We start from the raw sequence: 20595 nt of genomic DNA, 5'->3' as shown, positions 1-20595 counted from the left end.
GGCTCATAGCCGCTCCCTGGCTGGGCGCTAGGCTGAAGGCTCATAGCTGCTCCCTGGCTGGGCGCTAGCTTCAGCCACATGCTAAAGCTCTCCAGCCCTTTGCAGGGACAGGCTTCCTAGTCACTACACTCCAGCAGATGGTGACAGAGAGCAGCAGACATCCCTGACCCGAAGGACTGAAGGTCCTCCCTGGCTCCCCTCCCATGGGCAGCAGCAGGCCACTCACATCAATGTTGGTGTTATAGACGATGATCTCCAGCACTGAGTTGTCTGTGATGGTGTCCACGTCGGTGAGGTCGTAGAGGGAGGATGAAACGGGGCCGTAAGCCCAGTCTGTGAACTTTCTAGACAGGCTTCTGTGAGGGTTCTCCTTGATCTCTCTGCCGAGGATGTATTTGAGGATCTGAGGACAGGAGAAGGGCCAGACTGGCCATCGGGCGGAATTCTCTTCCTCCACACCAGCCCCATTAGTGCCAGTCCCACCACCCCCAGCTTGGGAGAGAGGATGAGCAGAGGAGCCCAAGGATATTGGAAAGGGGGTTACCACTCCATTTCCACTTGAGCCACACCCCTCCAGTCCAGCCCTGGGGCTGGGGGAGAGGGGTAAATCTTCTTTGGAATGCTCACTTCTGATCTCAAGCCTTTTTCTTCCAGAGGGGGAAATGAGAGAGGGCCTCCCTACCCTGTCTGCTTCACTGATTCCCAGGAAGGCTCAGAGAAGAGACTAGAGGGGAGAAAACCCCAACAGCAGGAAATAAAGACTTGATAAGTGCCCATTAAGAAGGGGCTTGGTAGTGGTGGCTAGGTGGCACAGTGAGTAAAGTGTTGGCCCCGGAGTCAGGAGGACCCAAGTTCCCTTTGGCCCACACAAAAAAAGTAGCCGTGTAACCTTGGGCAAGTTACTTAACCCCAATTGCCCTCCAAAAAGGCAAAAAAAAAAAAAAAGGAGAAAGGGCTTGGAAATAAGGAGGAGCTGTACCTTTCAATTTGGGCAAATGTTTTTGCATCTCTATCTGATGTGGACACACTGGTATTCTGGTGTTCCGGGAGGTCACACTTTACATAGTCAGTCACTCCCTGAAGGACCCAGGCGCCTCCCATTTACAACCTGAGGCCTGTTCCCTGGGTCATGCAGCACACCCTCACACAGCCTCAGCATCACCTCCCAGTCATCTGCCTTTTCACAGACTCCTGGATCCCAGGTCGGAGGTGGCCATGGAGGCCAACCTCTTCATTGTAAATGTGGGGAAACAGGCAAAGGCTTGAAGAGACTCACTCATGCTCACTCAGGGAGTGTCAGAGGGAGGATTCAAACCCAAGTCTCTCCTGAACTTTTTTCCCCCTCTCCCTCTCTCCCTCCCATCCCAGCAGCTCACACCTTCTTTGAGGCAAGGAAGGAATCAAAACTTCCATTCACCCATGAATCCATGAGAGTTCGGACAGGACACTGACTGCGTGACCCTGTCTGTCTCAATTTCCTTGAATGTAAAATAGCAGTTATTGTGAGGATCAGATGAGTTAACACGAACATTTTGCAATTCTTAAAGCACTATACAAGTGCTATTATTGAGGAGACTGAGGCAGGCAGAAGTTAAGTGACCTGCCCAAGGTCACACAGCCAGGAAATGTCTGAGGAAAGATTTGACCTCAGGTCTCACTGCCTCCAGATCCATTGCTCTGTGTTTTGTGGAGCCCCCAGGTCACTGATGGCCCTTTTCCAGAACACAGGGTAGACCTGGGGCCCTCCTGAGCTGGACACACTCAGAACCACCAAGTTAACTTCTGAATGAATGACAGAAATTCCCAAAGGCACACCCAAGCCCCAACCTGGGTGGTGGGCTCACATGTCATACATGAGCCCAGATGCACACATCATCACACATGGGGTGGGGCTCCCAAGGGCACAGCCACACACACTCACATAAACTCATATACACACACTCAAACATGTCATTACACATGGGGTGGGGCTCCCAAGGGCACAGCCACACACACTCATATACACACACAAACACTCATACACATACCCACATACACTCACACACTCACACACACACTTGGGACTTGCTCTGGATGTGAGAAACTTCTGTTCCCATCCTCTTCACTTTTCTTTGGGTCTGAACCCCACAGACCATTCTCCTGCCCCTACCTTGTTCTGTGAGTGACTATAAACACCCTGAGGGCAGGGACTGTGACTTCTCCTTCTGCCCCATTCCCCTAGCCCTGCTGAGTTTAGGAGCCCTTCCAAGCCTGGGCTGCACTTTGACCAGTCAAGAGAACCTGGCTGAGGGAATGAATGAATGAATGAATGAAGCTGCTTATAAGTTTGGAGAGAACAGGCCCAGAGAAGACAGGTTTCTCTTCAGGGAGGTGGTGAGTTCCCTGGGGAAGAGGGCCAGACACACACAATACACACAGTCACACACACACACACACACACACACACACATAGTGTGGGGGGAGGGGAGGGCAGAATGACCCCCAGAGAAATGCTTTGGGGGAGTCTGGCTGGGGCTGCTCAGGGTGAACAATGACCCTGCTTTTCCTCCAAGGCCTCGGTCTCTCCCCTGTGGGGGGCCGGCGCCAAGCCGTACAATTCAGTTTCTGTTGGAATCCTGCCCCTGGGCGCTGCCCAGCATCCCTGGCTTCTCCCTGGCTTCTCTGGGAACTGTCAAGGCTCCCTTTGGGGCCTCCACCCTGCCTGGCCCTTCTCACTGGCCCCCAACCCAGAGGCACCTGACCTGTGGCTGACCCAGGAGGGTTTGCTGGCATCATGCCCCCTGAGCAGGGGGCTAGGCATGGCCTACAGCCTGGGCCAGCTGCATAGTGGTTAGACCATGGCACTTCTGAGGCCAGGCTGGTGAAGGGGGAGGAAAGGCTGGATATGATCCTCCCACAATCCCAAGCCTCTTCAAAGCACAGTGTAGCTGACAGCTGGGGGCAGGGAAAGCCTGTCTGACCCCAGTTTTCAGCCCCTTCTCCCTCTGGAAACAGCTTTGTCTCATTTTCTTAGTAGGTGGTCAATAAATCCTCACTGCATTGTATGTGACCCCTTTCTGGGCTCCTTCATGTCTCAAGGGGAATATTTGGTGAGCCCAGGCCCTCTGCCTTGCCAACATGAGCCCCTGGGGGAAGTATTGATGGCTCTGGACAGTCCATCCCCCTGACTGGCTCTCTTCTCCCTGTCCAGCTGACCAGTCCTCTGGGGTAGGGGAAGACGGGACTACTCCTATCTGGAGGTGGGGCAGGACCCCAAACTGTCTAGGAAGAGTTCGGCCAGCTTCTAAAAAGGCATAGTGGAGAAGGGATCCCTGCACTTGGAAGGGCTGGACTTGGCCAGGCTTGGTAACAGCCCCTGGCTGTGTCCTTTGGGCCCTCTAAGGGGGCAGTGACAGGAGGGTGATTAGCCTGCATTGGTGACTGGTCTCGAAAACAGTAGGATGGCCGGATTTTAACTTCCTTGGCTCCCCGTATCTTTTGTTTTATGCATTTAAAAGAGCAGAGAAATCCCTGAGCTGCTCCCTGGGCCAGGCAAAGGACCCAGCCCACAGAAAAGGAAAGCACACTCCCTTCCCGCCTGTGACCTTACTCCCCGGGGGACCTCAGGCCTCAGTTTCCTCTCTTTACAATGAGGGCCCTTAAAGTTGTGGGCCTGGGAGGCTCCGGTCTCCAGCGCTGCCCAGGGCCCAGGAAGGGGTCCCGCCTCCCCACGTCCCGCCACGCGGCTCACCTCCGACTTGCCGGTCTTGGCCGCCAGCTGGAGAGGCGTGAGGCCGTCCTTGTTCTGCGCGGTCTCCAGCTCTGGGTCCCGGTTTCTCAGCAGGATCATATCGTACATCTCCTTGACGAAGTCGTTCTGTGTCCTGCTGTCTTCGGCCACCGTTACCAGCGCGTGCAGGATGTTGTTTCCGCGCGAGTCCTGGGAAGCGATGTCCGTCTTCTCGTTGTCCATGAGCAGCTGGACGATTTCTGGCTGGTTGGTGCAGGCGGCCAGGGCCAGGGGCGTCTCACCTGCGATCGGGAGCCCAGAGGTGAGTCCAGTGCCGCCGCCTTTGTACCTTCACGCGTTCTCCGCCAGAGCACGGGCCGCGTTAGGATTTCGGCGCTGGGTCTCAGGCTGGGAAAGGAGGCTGACCAGCCATGTGGACAGAGGAAAGGGCAGGAATGCCGCGAGCCCAGGGGCAGGTTCCTTGTCCCTGGCCCCTGAGTCTAGCCTTGTTCCTGAGCCTTTTCTATGTTGGCAGGGGGAGGGGGTAGAAGGGGTTCTCAGCCCTTAGAACTCCGGGAGACTTCCTAGATGAGGGGCCTTGGAAAAGATGCTGACTAGGCTTCAGCCCCTGAAAATTAAATCAGGAGTTACGTAGGCTTTCTGAGCCCAGATCAGACAGACTCCAGAGACAGAGGTACCCTGCCTGCTGAAGAAAGCAGATTTAAGACTGAAGGAACCTGTCATCTAGAGCATCTGCGTGTTCCTCAGAGTCTGGGACCTGGGAAGAGGGAACTTCTTCTGGAGAGAAAACAACCACTCCAGCCACTAGGGGCTCAGAAGAACAGAGCACCCCGTGCCCCCCCCAGGGTATGACCCTGGTCCATGATGGGCTTTAAAAAAACGCAGCAGCAAACCAGGGAATCAGGGTGTACGTGAAAAGAGAGGGAGGGGAGGGTGGGGGGGGGGGGCCTCCAGCTGAAGCCAAGGGCTACAAGTGGAGAAGGGGCATCTTGCCCAGGGGAGCAGTGGCCAGCAGAGACTATGCATGGCCAGCAGAACAGTGACCATGCAAGGCCAGCAGGGCAGTGACCAGCACTGACCATGCAAGGCCATCAGGGCAGTGACCAGCAGTACAGCAGTGATCTCAAGGCCAGCAAGGACTCCTTGGGATGACTCACTTGGCAGAACCCAGGCACTGGGCCAAAGTGTCTGCTGCATGGACCCCAACCAGTCCAGTGATGACCCAGGAGTTGTGAGCTGCCCCTCCCTGAGAGCACCTTCTGCCTTGCCATGCCCCACAGTGCAGCTATCTATGCCCTGGCCACACTGCCTATTCTTTAAGCAGGTCTTCTCTTCCCACTGAAAGGGTGCAGAATGTACCCAGGCTCACAGGGTAGCGGAGAAGCTCCATTGCTTCCTTTCTTCCTGGACTACTTCTTTAAAAGCCTTTGATTTTGAGTCGGTGTGTCCATTGGCTAACCAGGGAAGGTGAAGCCACTGGTGGGGGCTTGGTAGCTATGTTTTGAGCAGATGTAGACCCACAGAATACCTTCAGCCTGGCATGTGCAGACTGGAGGATGAAAACTTGAGTGACTTTGCTAGCCAGTCAGCTATCCTGCTGCTACTGCTGAATTCTGGGTCCTGGGCCGGCAAGGGAGTGCAATAGGAAGAGGGCTTGTCTTAGGTTGTAGGACCTGGTTTGGAGTCTCAGCTCTGACCCTCACGGGTATATCATATAAAAAAAAAAATAACAAACTCAGCAAGAAGAGACAACTAAAGGGTTACTTGGCTGCCTAAAAGCCATGACCAAAAAAAGATGCTGGACATAATAGAAATGCTGAAAGAAAACTGCACGGATCTCTCAGAAGCAGAGGACACAGAACCAAGTATCTGCTGGTCACCTCCTGAAGGAACCTCAGGCTGAGAACTCCCAGGAATACCACTGCCCAAATCCAGAGCTTCCGAGGCAAGAAAAATCCCCTAAGCCATCAGAAGGAGCCCCAGTCCAGGATCGCAGGAGATTTGTCATCATTGCTGCTGCTGCTGCCGCGGCCACTGCACATACTGGAATAGTTTGCCATTTCCTTCTCCAGGTCATTTCATTGAGCTGAGCTGAAAAACTGAGGCGAACACTGTGAAGTGATTTGTTCAGCGTCACACAGCTAGTAAGTGTTTGAGGATGGATTTGAACTCAGGCAAAGGAGGCTTTGACTCCAGGCCTGGTGCTCTCTACACTCTCCCTAGCTGCCAACATAAGATTTAGGAGTTATCCCTTCAAATCAACCAGCAGACAGTCACTGCTCCCTCAGTTCCAGGCACTGTGCTAAAAGCTGGTGAGACAAAAAGCGAGGGGAAGATTCTTCTGGAAGAATGGACAGGGGACCAGTGTGGCTGCATTATGGGGTATGTAGAGGGCAGGAAAGGCTTTTTATTTGATTACTACTCTAAAGGACCACAGAGCTTGGAATGAAGAAACCCTAAAAGACAAAACATCTAGGCTTACAATATTGAGTGACTTACCAGCAAAGTTGAATATAATCCTATGAGAGTGGGAAGGGGAGGGGGGGATGGAGCAGGGACGAACCCTTAAGGAATCAAAGATTTCCAAGAAATCCTGATGGAAAAAAGACAAAACTGCATAGAAGTTTTGAAAAACAAACACGGGGCCAAAAGAAACATTAGAAAAGTAAATAGACACGTGCATTCCAGAAGGGAGTGAACACTGATGCACAGAGACACAACATGAAGTCCCACTAAGACCCTTGTGATCTCACTGTCACTGGAACTGACATCAGGAGAGTAAAATGCTGACACACACATATACACAGTTGGGTGCAGAACCATGTTTCACTCAGCAGGGAAACAGGAAGGAAAAAATCTGTGACTGGGCTTTGGGCAGGAGAAAGAGAAGAAGGGCCAGAGAGCTGAATGCATAAATGCATCCCACATGGCTGGGAACAGAAAGGGGAAAGTGTGAGAACAGGATGGAAAGACATGCACCAATTAACAGTCCCAACTATGAATGTGAACAGGATGAATGCACCCATAAAATGGATGAGAAAATAGAATTCAACAGTATGTTATTTACAAGAGACAACTTGAAATGTAAAGATTCACACAGAGTTAAAATGAGGAGATGGAGCAAAGTCATTTTGCTTCAACTGAAATTTTAAAAAAGCAAGGGAAGCAATCATAATCTCAGATGAAGCAACATCAAAAAATCATTAAACATGATAAATAGGAAAACTATATTATGTGGAAAGGTACCATATACAATTAATTAATATGAATACTTAACAATATGCACCAAATGGCATAGTATCTAAATACTTGAAGGAGAATCTGAATGAGTTGCAAGGAAAAATAGACAGTAAAACTAAAATGTTTAGTTTGAAAACCAACTGGGCAGCTAAGTGGTGCAGTGGATAGAGCTTGGGATCAGGAAGACATCTTCATGAGTTCAAATCTTGCCCCAGACACTTAGGAGCTGTGTGACCCCAGTAAAGTCATTTAACCCTGTTGCCTCAGTTTCCTCATCTGCAAAATGTGCTGGAGAAGGAAATGGCAAACCATTCCAGTATCTTTGCCAAGATAACCCGAAATGGAGTCACAAAGAGTCCAACATAATTGAAACAACTGAACAACAACAAAAACTAAAATAGTGAGGCCCACAAGTACCCCCTTTCAAATCTAGGAAAATTCAATCAAAAAAGAAAAAAATTAAGGACCTGAAGAGAGTTGGGAAAGTTAGATCTCATAGACCTCTGGTGATTATTGAGTGGTATTTGAAAGAACTATACATAGTTCTCAGCAGAACATATATCATCTGCAAAAGTTGACCAACTATTAAGGCATAAACCCCTCAGAAATGCAGAGAAGCAGAAATACAAAATACATCTTATACAGGCGATAATGCAATGGAATTGTTTTCGATACTAGGCTGTTGAGGAAATGATTAAGCAATTGGAGATTAAATAACTTAGTTCTAAGAACTGGTAAGTCAAAGATTGTTATTGAAAAAATAGATAAATTTCATTAAAGATAATGGCAACAATGAGAAAATAGCAAAAATTTAGGGATACAAATAGAACATTTTTAGAGGAAAATTTATATCTTGAGCCACTTTAATCAATAAAAGAAAGAACAAATAAATTAATTGGATATTCATATAAAAAACCAGAAAACCCAACAAACTAAAACAATGCAATCAGATTCAAAACAGAAATTTTGAAAATCAAAAAAGAGATTAACAAAATTGAAACAAAAATTAATTTAGAAGTTGTTTTTAAGCACCCATAAATACCTGGCTGTGTAACCTTGAGTAAATTACTTAATCCCAATTGCTCAGGGGTGGCCAGGTGGCTCAAAGAGTAAGAGCATCGGCCCCAGTGTCAGGATGACCTGGGGATCGAATCCGGGCTTAGCACCACACCCAGAAATAACTGGCTGTGTAACCTTGAGCAAGTTACTTAACCCCAATTGCTTAAAAAAAAAGTTTAAAAAATACAATGAAATTGACAAGCCATTAGATAACAGTTAAGAAAGAAAGAAAGAAAAATAGAAAACTCAAATCCCTAGTATAAAATTTGAAAAAGAATAATTGACAACAAATGAAGAAAAAGTAAAGGAAATCCTTAGAAATTTTCACCCAATTATATGCCAATAAAACTGACAACCAAAATAAAATTGATAAATGGTTACTAAAATGTACAATGCTCATAGAAGCTTGACAAGAACTAAGTAACCCAGTCTCAGAATTAAAAAAACCAAACAAACCGTAACCAAGCTCTCAAACGGGAGGGAAAACAATGACCAGATAGATTTATAAGCAAATTCTATCATATGTTAAAGAACAATTAGTTCCAACGTGACACAAACTGTTTGTAAAATTGGAAAAGACAGGGTCTCACTAAGTTTTCTTCATAAAAATATAAATCAGAAAGTCAAAATAGAAAAAGAAAAATATAGACCAATATCCCGAATCAATATTGATGCAAATTTTAAAATAAAATATCAGCAAGGAGATTATAGCAATATCTCACAAAATTGTATGCTATTCAAAGTTGAATTACACCATGAATACAGAACTAGTTCAATATCAGAGAAGTTATTAATATAACATACAAATTAATAACAGTAAAAATCACATGATTTTATCAATAGAGGTAGAAAAAGCTTTTGACAATATATAACACCCATTCTGTTAAAGACACTAGAAAGCATAGGAATAAATGGACCTTTTTAAAAATATGATAAGTAATATAATTATATTTAAGAAGTCTAAAGTAGGGACCTTTTCCAGTAAGATCAGAGGTAAAGAAAAGATGCATATTGTCACCACTACTATTTGATATAGTACTAGTTAGTCAAACAATTAGCATCTACTAAGTATAGAATATTGTGTGAAGTGCTGGAAATGCTAGAAATGTGCTTTAGCAATAAGACAAGAAAGAGAAATTGAAGGAGTAAGTATAGGCAAAGAGGAAACAAAATTATTGGGTTTTGCAAATAATAGACAGTTTACTTAAGGAACCCTAGAAAGTCAACTAAAAAATCAATTAAACAATAATTTCAGGACATAAAATATTTCCATATAAATCACCAGCATTTCTGCATATTATCAACAAAACCCAGGAAGAAAGAGAAATTCCATTTTAAATAACCACAAAATGTATAAAATACTTGGGATTTCTTTCTGCCAAGTTCCCCAAGAATTATATAAATTACAATTACAAAAAATTCCTTATACAAATACACAGAGCCAAATAAGTAGAGAAGTATTGACTGCTTATGGGTAGACTGAGTTAATATCATTAGAATGATAATACCTCCTAAATTAATTTACTCGTTCAGTGCTATACCAATAACACAACTAAAGGATTATTTTAGAGAACTAGAAAAATGAGATTCATTTGAAGGAACAAAAGGTTAAAAGTCACAAGAAAAACCATGAAGAATAAAAGCAAGAAGATTGGGGGGAGGGAGGGTGCCTAGCAGGACTAGATCTCAAACCACGGCACAAAGTAGGATTAATTGGAATGATTTCATCCTGGATTAGAAATAATTTGATCAGTGGAACAGATTAGGTAAACAACACAGAACAGCAAATGAGCACAGCAACCTGGGACTTGATAAAGCCAAAGATCTCAGCTCCTAGGGGAGGGATTTACTATTTGACAAAAACCACTGGGTAAAGGGGGAAACAAAGAACAGAGCATTTTCCATCTTACAGCCTACACTGAGATGTGCTGCAGACGAGCACAAGTTAAACACAAGGGGTGACGACATAAACAAGTTAGAGGAGCAAAGAAGTGTCATATCAGTGCATGGGGGAAAGTTTACAGACAAAGGATAGAGAGGAACATGAGAGATAAAGTGGCCAATTTTGATTAGATAAAATGTAAAGAGGTTTTATACAAACAAAACAAAAAAGGCAAAATTAGAAGGGAGAAAGATAATTGAAGGAAGTCTTTGCAGTGTTTCTTGGATAAGGGTCTCATTTCCTAGCTATATAAGGAACTGATTTAAATTTGTGAGAATGAAAATCATTCTCCAATTGACAAATCACTAAAGGATATTAATGGGCAGTTTCTAAGGAAGAAATGCAAGCTATCGAAAGTCAAAGGAAAAAATACTTCAAATCACTAGTAATTAGAGAAAAGTGAATTAAAGCAACTCCAAGGTTCTACCTCAAGCCCATCAAATTAGCAGTTGATTAAGAAAGAGAGCGAGAATGACAAATGTTGGAGACCCGATGGGAAAACAGGAATACTTATGCATTGTTGGTGGAACTGCAGACTGGGCTAGTCATTCTGGAAAGCAATTTGGGACAATTATCCTCAAGTTTCTAAACTTTAACCCACTGATGAGGTCTATGTGTCAAAGAGATCAGAAAAAGCTGGGTTTGGTGTGGGGTTGGCGGTGGAAGCAAGAAGATGGGGGTGACCAATGCTACCTACCATCCAACTACTTGTGACCCCAGCTCCCCTCAGGACTGGTTGCTGAGAGCCCCCACCTACCAAAGTAGAAGCCTTCATGCTTGTGCTTAGGGTTAAAGAATAAGCCCTTGGCGTGGGCATTGACATCAGCTCCCTTCTCGATCAAGGCCTCAGTGATGGCCACCTGTCTGCGCTCGATGGCAATGTTCAAGGCCGTCTGTCCTACAACAAAACAGGGTAGACCCATCAGGGGCTGGGGACAAGGAGAGGGAAAACCTGGACATCCCCATACTGTTCTTGGTCTGAAACCCATAGAGGGTACTTTGCTTCACTTTGCCTAGGAGAGAGTGGGAACCAGAGAGGGCAGGGGACTTGCTCCAGCGTATAGCTAGTAAGGAGTAGAGATGGGAGGTCATCCCTGGCTCCTTCAGCTCCCAATCTGGCTCCCAATCACACCCCTTGGTGGCCTTGGGCACACTATGTCACTGTTTCAGGTCTCAGTTTCCCTATCAGATAGACATGACAACAGAACCTGTTCTAGGGGGTGGGGGGGAGAACAGATGCCAAGGTGTTGGGGGCAGCCTGGGGGACACCATGGTTCTCTCATGCCCACCCAGGACCCCAACAGGGAGGAGACAGCACCCCACCTCTATAGGCTTCCTCTGTGTACTCTGCATTGATGAATCGTTCCAAAATGTCATTTTCTTCCGCAAAGTCAAGCAGGGTCCTTACAATTTCCTCCGTGTTGGGGTTAATATTCAGCAGGGCCTTCATGAGACATGTCTTCCCAGTGTCAGAGGCTGTGAGCTTATGCATCAGGTAGTCTGTGGACACAGGAGTGCCGGTGATGGACAGTCCTGGCTGCAGCGCCGGGACCACCCATCCCACTTCACACTGTTCCTGCCTGTGCTAACATCACCCCAGACCAAGAGCATCCCCTGAGTGCTTACGGAGGCTTCTCCCTCCACTGAAAGCTACTGGATTCCCAGCCATGGCTGCTGTGCAAAGGTGGAAATTCAGATTCCCTGGGCTTTGGGTCTTAGGACCCAGCAAAGCCAGACTCTGGGGGAAGGGCTGCCCCACAGTAGGTGCTCAGGACCTAGATCACACAGGAGGTTCTTAATAAATGTTTAATGAATGGGTAAATGAACAATGAACTCATGTCTGTTTCTCCAGCTGCCAGAAAATGGAAACTCCTTGAGGGTAAGCACAGTGCCTCTCACACAAAAGATGCTTAATAATGTTTGTTGGAATGGGAAAAAAAAAAAAAAAACCTCCTTATAGCCCCACCCGCAGTGTCCCACAATAGACCCTTCAGAGTGGAGGGAGGGAGAAGGGGAGGGAGAGAGGAGGCAGGGAGGGAAGATTGGAGGGAAGGAAGGAGAATGAGAGAGAAGGAGGGAGGAAGGGGGAGGATGAAAGGGAGGGAGGGAAGGAGGGAGGGAGAGGGGAGGCAGGGAGGGAAGATTGGAGGGAAGGAAGGAGAATGAGAGAGAAAGAGGGAGGGAGGGAGTCAGGGAAGGAGGGAGGGAGAGGGGAGGCAGGGAGGCTTCGATGGAAGCTGGCTGTCACTGACCCAGAGGGTCCATGGTGCGGCGCCTCCTGGACAGCTCCCCGAGCTCCATGAGCAGTCCTCTCAGCTCCTCCACGCTGCCCTCAGCTGCCGCTGAAAAGATGCGCTTTTTCAGCCTCTTTCTATTTTTCTTCTGTTCCTCTTTGGCCAGACTGACACTGAGGGCACAGGAATGAACAGAGTACCCCCAAGTCAGCCCCGTGGCCCGAGGACCGCCCTCCTCCAGCCCTCTACCCGGCCCCTGCAACCGGTCTGGGTCGGAGGGGAGAGTGAGTGTACTGAGAATCTCTTCATGGGCCCCCTACACCAGTAAAACCTGCTGCCCAGCGGCCCCAGCCCCCACCCCCCACCCGACCCCTCCTGGGAGTCCGGTCTCAGAGCCTAATTCCACAGGGCTCAACGTGGACTGCCACTGGTTGGTTTCTTCCTACACTCAACTCCCCTTGGAAGGGGGCACCTCGATCCCCACAGCTCAGTGACGGGGAGGATGTATGTCTGGCGAGGGCCACCTTGCAGGTGGCAGGGCTCACCCATCACCTCTTCAGTTTCCTCATCTATAGAAATGGGAGGGTGCCCTAAGGGCTGATCCAGTCCACTTTCGGACCTAGAGAGGGAAGGGACTAGCCCAGGGCTGCCAGAGTCCAGAGCTACTAGATTCCTCGCTGCTGACAAATGTCACAGAGCTAGCATTTTGCTGCTCCAAAGGCCTGGGGAAACTCCCTACATGGATAGGTCCTAGGTGGGAAGGGGAGGGGGCGGGATGGGAGCACTGCTAAGGGGCCTGTCCCACACCATTCATTTTACAGTTGATGGAACTGAGGCAAACAGAAGCAGAGTCGCTTGGCCAGGGCCACATAGGGTGTGGGGCAGTGCCTGCTCTCTCCCAACTGAGGCATGCCTCCTTCCCCACTGGGTCCCACTGCAGACCCTTTAAGGCTCTCAAAGGCACCAACCAGCTCTGACATCAGGAGCTTTTCACAAAATGATTCCGCCCTGGTGACCTTCGTGAGAAGGGGCGACTGGCAGCCTGTCCCCCAAATCTGCAGGACCCAGCAGTCTGGAGCCACAGGGCAAGGGGAAGGCAGCCCTGAGAGCCTTAGCTGGCCTGGGGAGGGCACTGGGCGGAGTTTGTCCGGGGGGCCCCTGGTCAGTGTCCTCTGTTTCAGGAAGCAGTAAAGGATGTGAAGCTTCTTAGAAAGAAGTCCAGTCTCCAGAGCCCCGCCTGCTCCTACAGGGAGGGGTCATTGTCCAGCAGCTCAGCAATAATTGCGGCTGCTGCTGTGTGATCCCACTCCCTCCCTCCATGGTTACTTTTACCTCAGAGACGTCATCTTCATCTAATCTGCTCACTTACAGATGAGGAAACTGAGGCCCAGGAGAGGCAGGACTTGCCCAGGGTCATGCCTCCAGCTTCCTGGCCAAGGGCTCTGTCCATGGAGCCTTCCCTCCCTCAGGGCCCCAGGCTTCCTTAGTGGAGCCCCTCCTGTGGCTTGGCCCTGGACCCCAGCTAGCCGCGCTCCTGCTTTGGGAGTGAAAGTCACCCTGAGTCCAGCAAGCCTCACTCACCAGGGGCTGTTGGGATTTGAGGGGGTCTCAGTGACGTCATCCTGAGGAGACTGGGGAGAGTCCATGTCATCACAGGTCCCAGGGCTGCTGCCAGGCAAAAGAAAGGGGTGCAATGGAGCCAGGGGGGAGGGGGCAGGGCCAGGCCTCTGGGGAGAGGGAGAAGGAGGGCTTCTGGGGCCAAGGACTGTGCCCCAGAGCTGACTGAGTTGTGGCCCAAGCTTCTCTGTGCTCTCCTGGCCCCTACTGACCCCAGGGAGGGGCACACCTGCTCGGCCAGTTCCAGCTGGCCACAGACAGCCCCTGAGTCAGAGAACTCCAATAGCCTCTGGCCAAGTGTGGCCTGGGTCACCTCCTCCCTCTCCTTCCCCCACAGACACACACACTCATACACACACACACACACCTCCATGCACACACGTACACATACACACACATACGTGTGAACTACATGCACTCTTCTATACACATAAACGCATATGCACATGTGTGCCCGTGCACACACATGAATACACGCATGCCCATGCATGCACAGTGTGCCCCATGCACACTCATAAATACATGTGTGCCCCATGCACGCACATACATGCACACTTGTGCCCCATGCACACCCATAAACACATACCAACACCTTCTTTGGGCTCACTCACCACTGGCGGATGTTGGAGTCCATGGGTTTGGGGAAGATGGGAGGAGAAGGTTTATTGGCTGCTGGGTTGGGTTCGAAGCCTTCAATTTCAAGAAAGAAATGGGCACTGTCAGACAGAGGAGAGAAGAGCTCAGTTGGTACCCAGAGTCAGCCATCCACACTGGCCTCCCCTGTGAGGCCACCAGGCCTGCCTGCCTGTCCATTCACAGCCCAGCTGAGACCCTGGCCCCAGTCCTGTGGGTCAGCCAGAGAAGTGGACGAGGCCTCAGACCACCTCCAGTGCAGGCCCAGCCCAGGAAGTACCCACCTGGGGCATTCATGGTCTCTTCAGGTTTGCTGGGTGGCCCCCTTGGCTCTCCTCCCCCTGGCCAGCTTCCTTAGCTCCTTCTCCACCCCCTCACCATGGGTGGCCCCACAGGGCTTGGTCCTGGGCCCCCTTCTCTTCTCCCTCACCCCATGATCATCTCTATGGCCATCTCTATGCCCATGATTCTTGGTCTCCCTCTCCTGCCCCCATTCTCTGCTGACCTCACGTCTCCCATCTCCACTGCCTTTCTGACATCTCGAACCAGATGCCCCAAACTCGTTCTTCCCCCTCAACCTTCTTCACCTCCTGCCTGAACTCCTCAGTACTTCTCACCACTCAGATCCCATATGGTGCCAATGTCTGTCCAGGTCAGCACTGGAGGATCTCTTGAATATATGTTCTCTCCTCTGATGCCATCCCCCCCTTCCCCACCCCCCTGCAGTTACTGCAGTGCTGCTGGGTGGGGAGGGGTCTGTCAACTCCAGGTCCCTCCCACCCAGTCCATCCTCCATTCAGCCACCAAAGTGATCTGGGTGTTTCAGTCACGTCTGACTCTCCGAGACCCCATTTGGAGCTTCCTTGGCAGAGATACTGGAGTGATTTGCCATTTCCTTTCCCAGGATCCTCATTTGACAAATCAAGAAACTGAGGCAAACAGGGTGAAGTGAGTTGCCTAGGGTCACACAGCTAGTATCTGAGGCTGGATTTGAACTCAGGTCTTCCCAACTCCAGGCCTGGAACTCTGTGCACTTTGGTGGCCATCCTGTCCAGGAAAGCAGTACCTCTCCTTTCTCAGTCAGGGTATGTTATGTGCCAGTCTGTGGAGCTAAAACCTCACCAGGGTGAATGAATGAATGAATAGATGAAAATGCATTTATTAGGTGCCTGCTGTGGGCCAGCACCGCTAACTGCTAGAGACACAGAGACCAAAATCAAGTTGCTGCCTGCCCTCCAGGAGCTCACAGACTAAGAGGGAAGGACAGCCCACATAGGGGTGTAGATATGATCCCTCTTCCCAGAGCTAGAGGTAGAGGGGAGGAGGAGGGAGGCTTGGCAGGAAGATGGGGTCTCTGTCAGGCTGGGGCACTAGAGAGCAGACTCACCTCCTACCCTCACACTCTTCCCCTCTGGCCCTTGTGGCCTCCTCCCTTCCCTCTCTCCCCCACCTTCCATAACCTCCCAGGCAGCTGTCCAGGACAAACTCATTGCCTCCTGGTTCTCTGTCCTTGGAAGAACTCTGCTGTTTGTGCCTTTCCTTGAATGGAATCCAGAGGGAACGAACTGGGTTTTGTAAGCACAGGTGAGCAGGCAGACAGCTCATGAGCAGACTAGCCCTTGGGCCCCTGGCCCGGTCTGTGACCCTTCTAAGTACTGCTATGACAAGAAACGGAGGAACATGGTCTCCCCCTTTGGAACGTAAGCTTCTCACAGTCCATTTCTTGTATCTCCAATATGTAACACAGAGTAGGTGCTTAATCCATGCCCACTAGCCATCAAATGATTGATTCTCAAGGCCACTGCTCAGCAAGGACTGTGGGCATTGATGTGGTCAGCCCTGGAGAATGAAGGGGGTAGAGAGGAGGAGTGAGGATCATTCAGGCCATGGGAGGCCACCTGCCCAAATAGGAGTTCTCAGCACCTCCCACAGGACCGAACTGTCACCACCACCTGGGAGTCTCTCCTTTGTTGGAACTATAGAACGTGTGGGCCTCAAACTCTCCTAACAAAGCAGACTCAGCCTCAAAAGCATTAGGAGATTATTTGGTATTAGAAGAATCAGGGAGAGCAAAAAGCTATTCAACTCAATAGATCAGTGTTTGATAAACCCAGGAACATCAGTTCTGTGGGAAAGAGCTGCCCGTTTGGCAAGGACTCCTGGGAAAACTGGAAAGCAGAAATTCAGCTTAGAGCAACATCTTCTACCGTGTGATTAAAAAGAAGTTGAAAGTCACTGTGGGACCTGAATGTAAATGGTCACACCAGCAATGAGCTCAGGCACTTTTCACAGCTGTGGGTAAGAGGAGTCTTCACCAAACACGGAACAAGGCAAGCCAACAGGTCTTTATTAAATGCCACGGTGTGCCCAGCACTGCGCTGTACATCAAGGATACAAAGAAAGACAGAGGACAGCCTCCACCCATCGAGGGACCCCCATCTGATGGGGAAGAGGGTATAATATGTGCAAACCAGGCATAGGCAGAAGAAGGGGGTAACCTCAGAGGGCATGTGCTAGAAGTACGGTGGAGGGAGCAGAAGGGGAGGGCTTAGCTAAAACCCGAAGGAAGCCAGGAGGTGGAGAGGAGAGAGAGAGTATTCCAGGCCTGGGGGACAGCCCGAGGCAATCTCCCCAGTCTGGAGATGGAGGGGGAGGGTCTGGTGTGAGGCCGGTGGCACTGGATTTGGGGGAGTAAAGCTAAGAAGACTGGAAAGGGAGCAGGGCGGGGAAGGAGCCTTTGATGGCATGAAATGGAAAAGCTTTGGTACAAATAAAATCAATGCAGCTCAGCTAAAAAGAGAAAGTGACCACTGGGGAAATATCTCTAATCCAGGTCTGATACACAGGACTCATTGGAGAAGCAGAGCAAATCCCAAGGGCCAAATGCCCTTCTCCAAGAGATAAGCAGTTGAAAGATGGATATTCAACAAACAGTTCTTGGGAGAAGAAATGCACATGAGCCACAACCCCTGGAAAGACTAGCTAATAAGACGGACGCAAAGCCCAACGCCCCGGCTTTCATCTCACACTCAGCCAATCGGCAAACAGGATGAAAGGTGGGACTAGGAAATGTTGGGGGACTAGAGAAAGGCAGGCACGAGTCGGCTGCTGGAGCTGTGAAGTGGCCCAGTTATTCAGGAAAGCCACTGGAATGCTGCTCGCATCCCCAGCTCTTGGGCTCAGAGAGCTCATCCCTAGGCATGGGCCCAAAGAATTCAAAGGCAGAGAGAAGGATCACATGCACAGCCAAGGGTTCACAGCGGTGCTTTCTGTGGTAGCAAAGAACCAAGAACAAACCAGATGCCCAGCAGCCAGGAAACCCTCACGTGAATCATAGCGTGGGAATATAAAGGCATATGGATTGTCTGCTAAAGGAAACAGTGTGTGGGAGGGGTGCAGAAAAAAGCAGGAAGCCTTCTCTGAAGCATGGAGTCAAGCAAAGTGTAACCAAGCTCTGCGTGCACAGAGGCCACAATAACAAGGGAACGAACCCCAAATCCAAAGCAAACAGCAGTCACCAGAACAGCCAACGCGGCCTCAGGAAAGAATGGAGGAAACAGCCCTTCCCTTCTCTGGGAGGGCCAGGAGGCCTTGGTCGGTTTTTCTGGGCTACATTTTTTCTTTCTTTTCTAATCTCTGTTTCGAGGAGGGGAGCTGGGAGGGACATAGTCAGACATGAAGGTGATGTAGGAACAAAAGGCATCATAAAAAAGCAAAGCAAGGCTCCCTTCCCTCCCTCGCATGTGCTGACTGTCCCCCTCGGTGATGTAGCTAGAAGGGGCACAGCAACAGAATGGAAACTATCTGGGAAGATTTCTGCAAGCAGTTATCTTCTCTTCTGGGGAGCGGAGCCAGTACAGTTAGTCTCTAATGTCACAGCCTCTGTGGGACTGTACCACGTGGGAAAGTCAAAATGACACTGGGGGAAGCAGAGACGGGCAAAGTGCGTGGACCGCCACAGGCGACATCCATGCACACTAGGGGGGCATGCAATTATGAGAATGGGGGAGGCTGACTCCCAGGACATCTGGAGGAAGATGCTGAAGGCTGGGAGTAAACTACAGGCCTTGTTACCCCCAAAAGACTGGCAGAGAAGACCATCCCCTAGCACTACTTTCCATTGCTACCAAATGTTTATGAGACATTCTTGGAACATCTTCCAGAGACATGTATGGCTCAAGTCTGAAGGGCTCGGTGCTCTGGGATGACTCAACAAGTTTGGGGGGCCTGGGGTTCCCCCTTCTACTTGAGACAGCTTGGGGGAAGAACGTGTCAAAGCCATGTCAGAGGGGCAGCTAGGTGGAGCAGTGAACAGAGCACCAGCCCTGGAGTCAGGAGGAGCTGAGTTCAAATCTGGCCTCAGACACTTAACACTTACTATCTGTGTGACCTTGGGCAAGTCACTTAACCCCAATTGCCCTGCCTTCCCCCCACCAAAAAAGCAAACAAACAAACAAAAATAAGCCATGTTAGAGAGTATTGGCCACGGAAGCAGAAAGAGCTGTCCAATCAGGAGATGGTGAGAGGACTGATTCCGTCCCTGGCCCTTCCTTGCTTTCTCTGGGTGGCATGGAGCTCTCTCTCCATTGTCTGCCTGCACACATGCTGGCCCAGGGGATCCCAAGTCTGGGGCTCAAAGCCAGCCTGGCTGCCTCTTCTCATCTCTGTCTCTTTCTTGAGCAGAGGTGACTGAATATCAAACCTGAGTTGGGCATTTCCAGCCTGGGAGACAACTTTGGGAGCTCACTGGTTGGGACTGCCTAGGTTCCTCAGCTGATGCTGGCCCCGCTACGGGACGTACCCAGACACCCCTGAAGGAGAAGCACTGGGCACGGAGACAAGACAAGGACATGACGCGGACTCAGTGGCCCTTCAAGATGTTTCATGCTTTGATACTGAAAGTCTCAGCTTTGCGGAAGAGTATAACAGTAGTTAACCATTACTGCTGCTTGGGTACATCCCTTGGCCAATGCATCCTTGGGACTATTTGTGTCTCATGCCTGTCTTTTGTGTGGAGAGAATAAATAGCTGTCCTATGACCAACCTGGGGCAGCTGGGTGGTGACCCTGGGCAAGTTTTACATTGCATACTGCTACTCCCCTTTCTGGGGAAGAGCCCAGACAAAAGCCAAATCTGAACACCCAATGATTCTCCCTGGGACTATGGGGAGAGGGGAGTTAACAGCCAAGAAGACGGAGGAAAATGAGCCTGATCTCTAACGAGGCCTGACTCCTTCAGGACCGCATCTGGGCCCCACAGGCTCTCTGTGGGAGAGGGCAAGTGGCCACCTAGCCTCCCTGGGCCCATTGGCAAATCTGGGCATGACATCAATCATGGAGGATGTGTCCAGCATGGGACCTGGGCTCCATCCCTACATGGGGAGCCCCTCACAGGAAGGCTGGACAGAGAGTAGGCAGGACTCCTGGTGTGCGGGCTGAGCCGCAGAGTTCCAAGGGCTCCTTTCAACTCCAAGACCTTTGGGGAAGAATTGGGGCCAAGAGAGACGACTCTTGTCTCCTGCAGGACTGAGTTGGGCTCAGAGATGTCGAGGTGACCCTTGGGCTGTCTGGATTCTACCCCCACACTCCCAGGGCTTGTGACCAGAGCGAATGAGCCATGAGAAGTTAGTTATGATTAATGGTCAGAGCTGGGCTCTAGCTTAGGCAAGGTTAGCAGGCACCAAGAGAAGAGCCCAGAGATTTCTGAGGCAGGTAGAGAGTTACATGGGGGTGAGTGAAGTCACACACATGTTTTCCCAAGAGCTCCAAGTCTCTGGGAGACAAGAATGCTGCCCTTACCAAGTGCCCAGGACCTCCTGCTGGCCTTTGTGCTCCCTGAGGCAGCTCTGTGAGCTAGGAAGCTTCTTTGTCACCATTTTACAGAAAAAGAAACCTAGGCCCTGAGAGGTAGGCTCATCCGCCTCAAGTTTTACAGGTAGGAGGCAGCAGACTTTTGACTCCACTGTCAGTCCTTCCTGCCCCAGATCTTCCTGGGCCCTGTATCAGCCCCTCCTTCCTCCCACCTGCCCAGGCCCCACTTCAGCCCTTCGTGCCCCCACCTTCCTGGGCCCCACTTCAGCCCCTCGTGCCCTGGACCTTCCTGGGCCCCACTTCAGCCCTTCGTGCCCTGGACCTTCCTGG

General features: G+C 50.1%; 1 protein-coding gene across 1 annotated transcript in view; it reads right to left on the bottom strand.

Annotated features, from left to right (window-relative positions):
- LOC138157617 (transient receptor potential cation channel subfamily V member 3-like) overlaps positions 1-20595 on the bottom strand; it is a 42558-nt gene that overhangs the window by 19249 nt on the left and 2714 nt on the right. Inside the window, exons 3-9 of the mRNA XM_069083248.1 lie at positions 14434-14538; positions 13787-13873; positions 12224-12378; positions 11295-11471; positions 10729-10869; positions 3731-4011; positions 227-403 (exon numbers count right to left, since the gene is read on the bottom strand). Coding sequence (XP_068939349.1) covers positions 227-403; positions 3731-4011; positions 10729-10869; positions 11295-11471; positions 12224-12378; positions 13787-13873; positions 14434-14538 — 1123 coding nt within the window. The remainder of the gene's footprint in view (positions 1-226; positions 404-3730; positions 4012-10728; positions 10870-11294; positions 11472-12223; positions 12379-13786; positions 13874-14433; positions 14539-20595) is intronic.

Source organism: Petaurus breviceps, unplaced genomic scaffold, assembly GCF_028583685.1.
Source record: "Petaurus breviceps papuanus isolate PSGF00001 unplaced genomic scaffold, PetGlider_PUasm1.0 173, whole genome shotgun sequence".
In the NCBI taxonomy this organism is placed as follows: Eukaryota; Metazoa; Chordata; class Mammalia; order Diprotodontia; family Petauridae; genus Petaurus; species Petaurus breviceps.
This window is presented reverse-complemented; position numbering and strand designations above follow the sequence as displayed.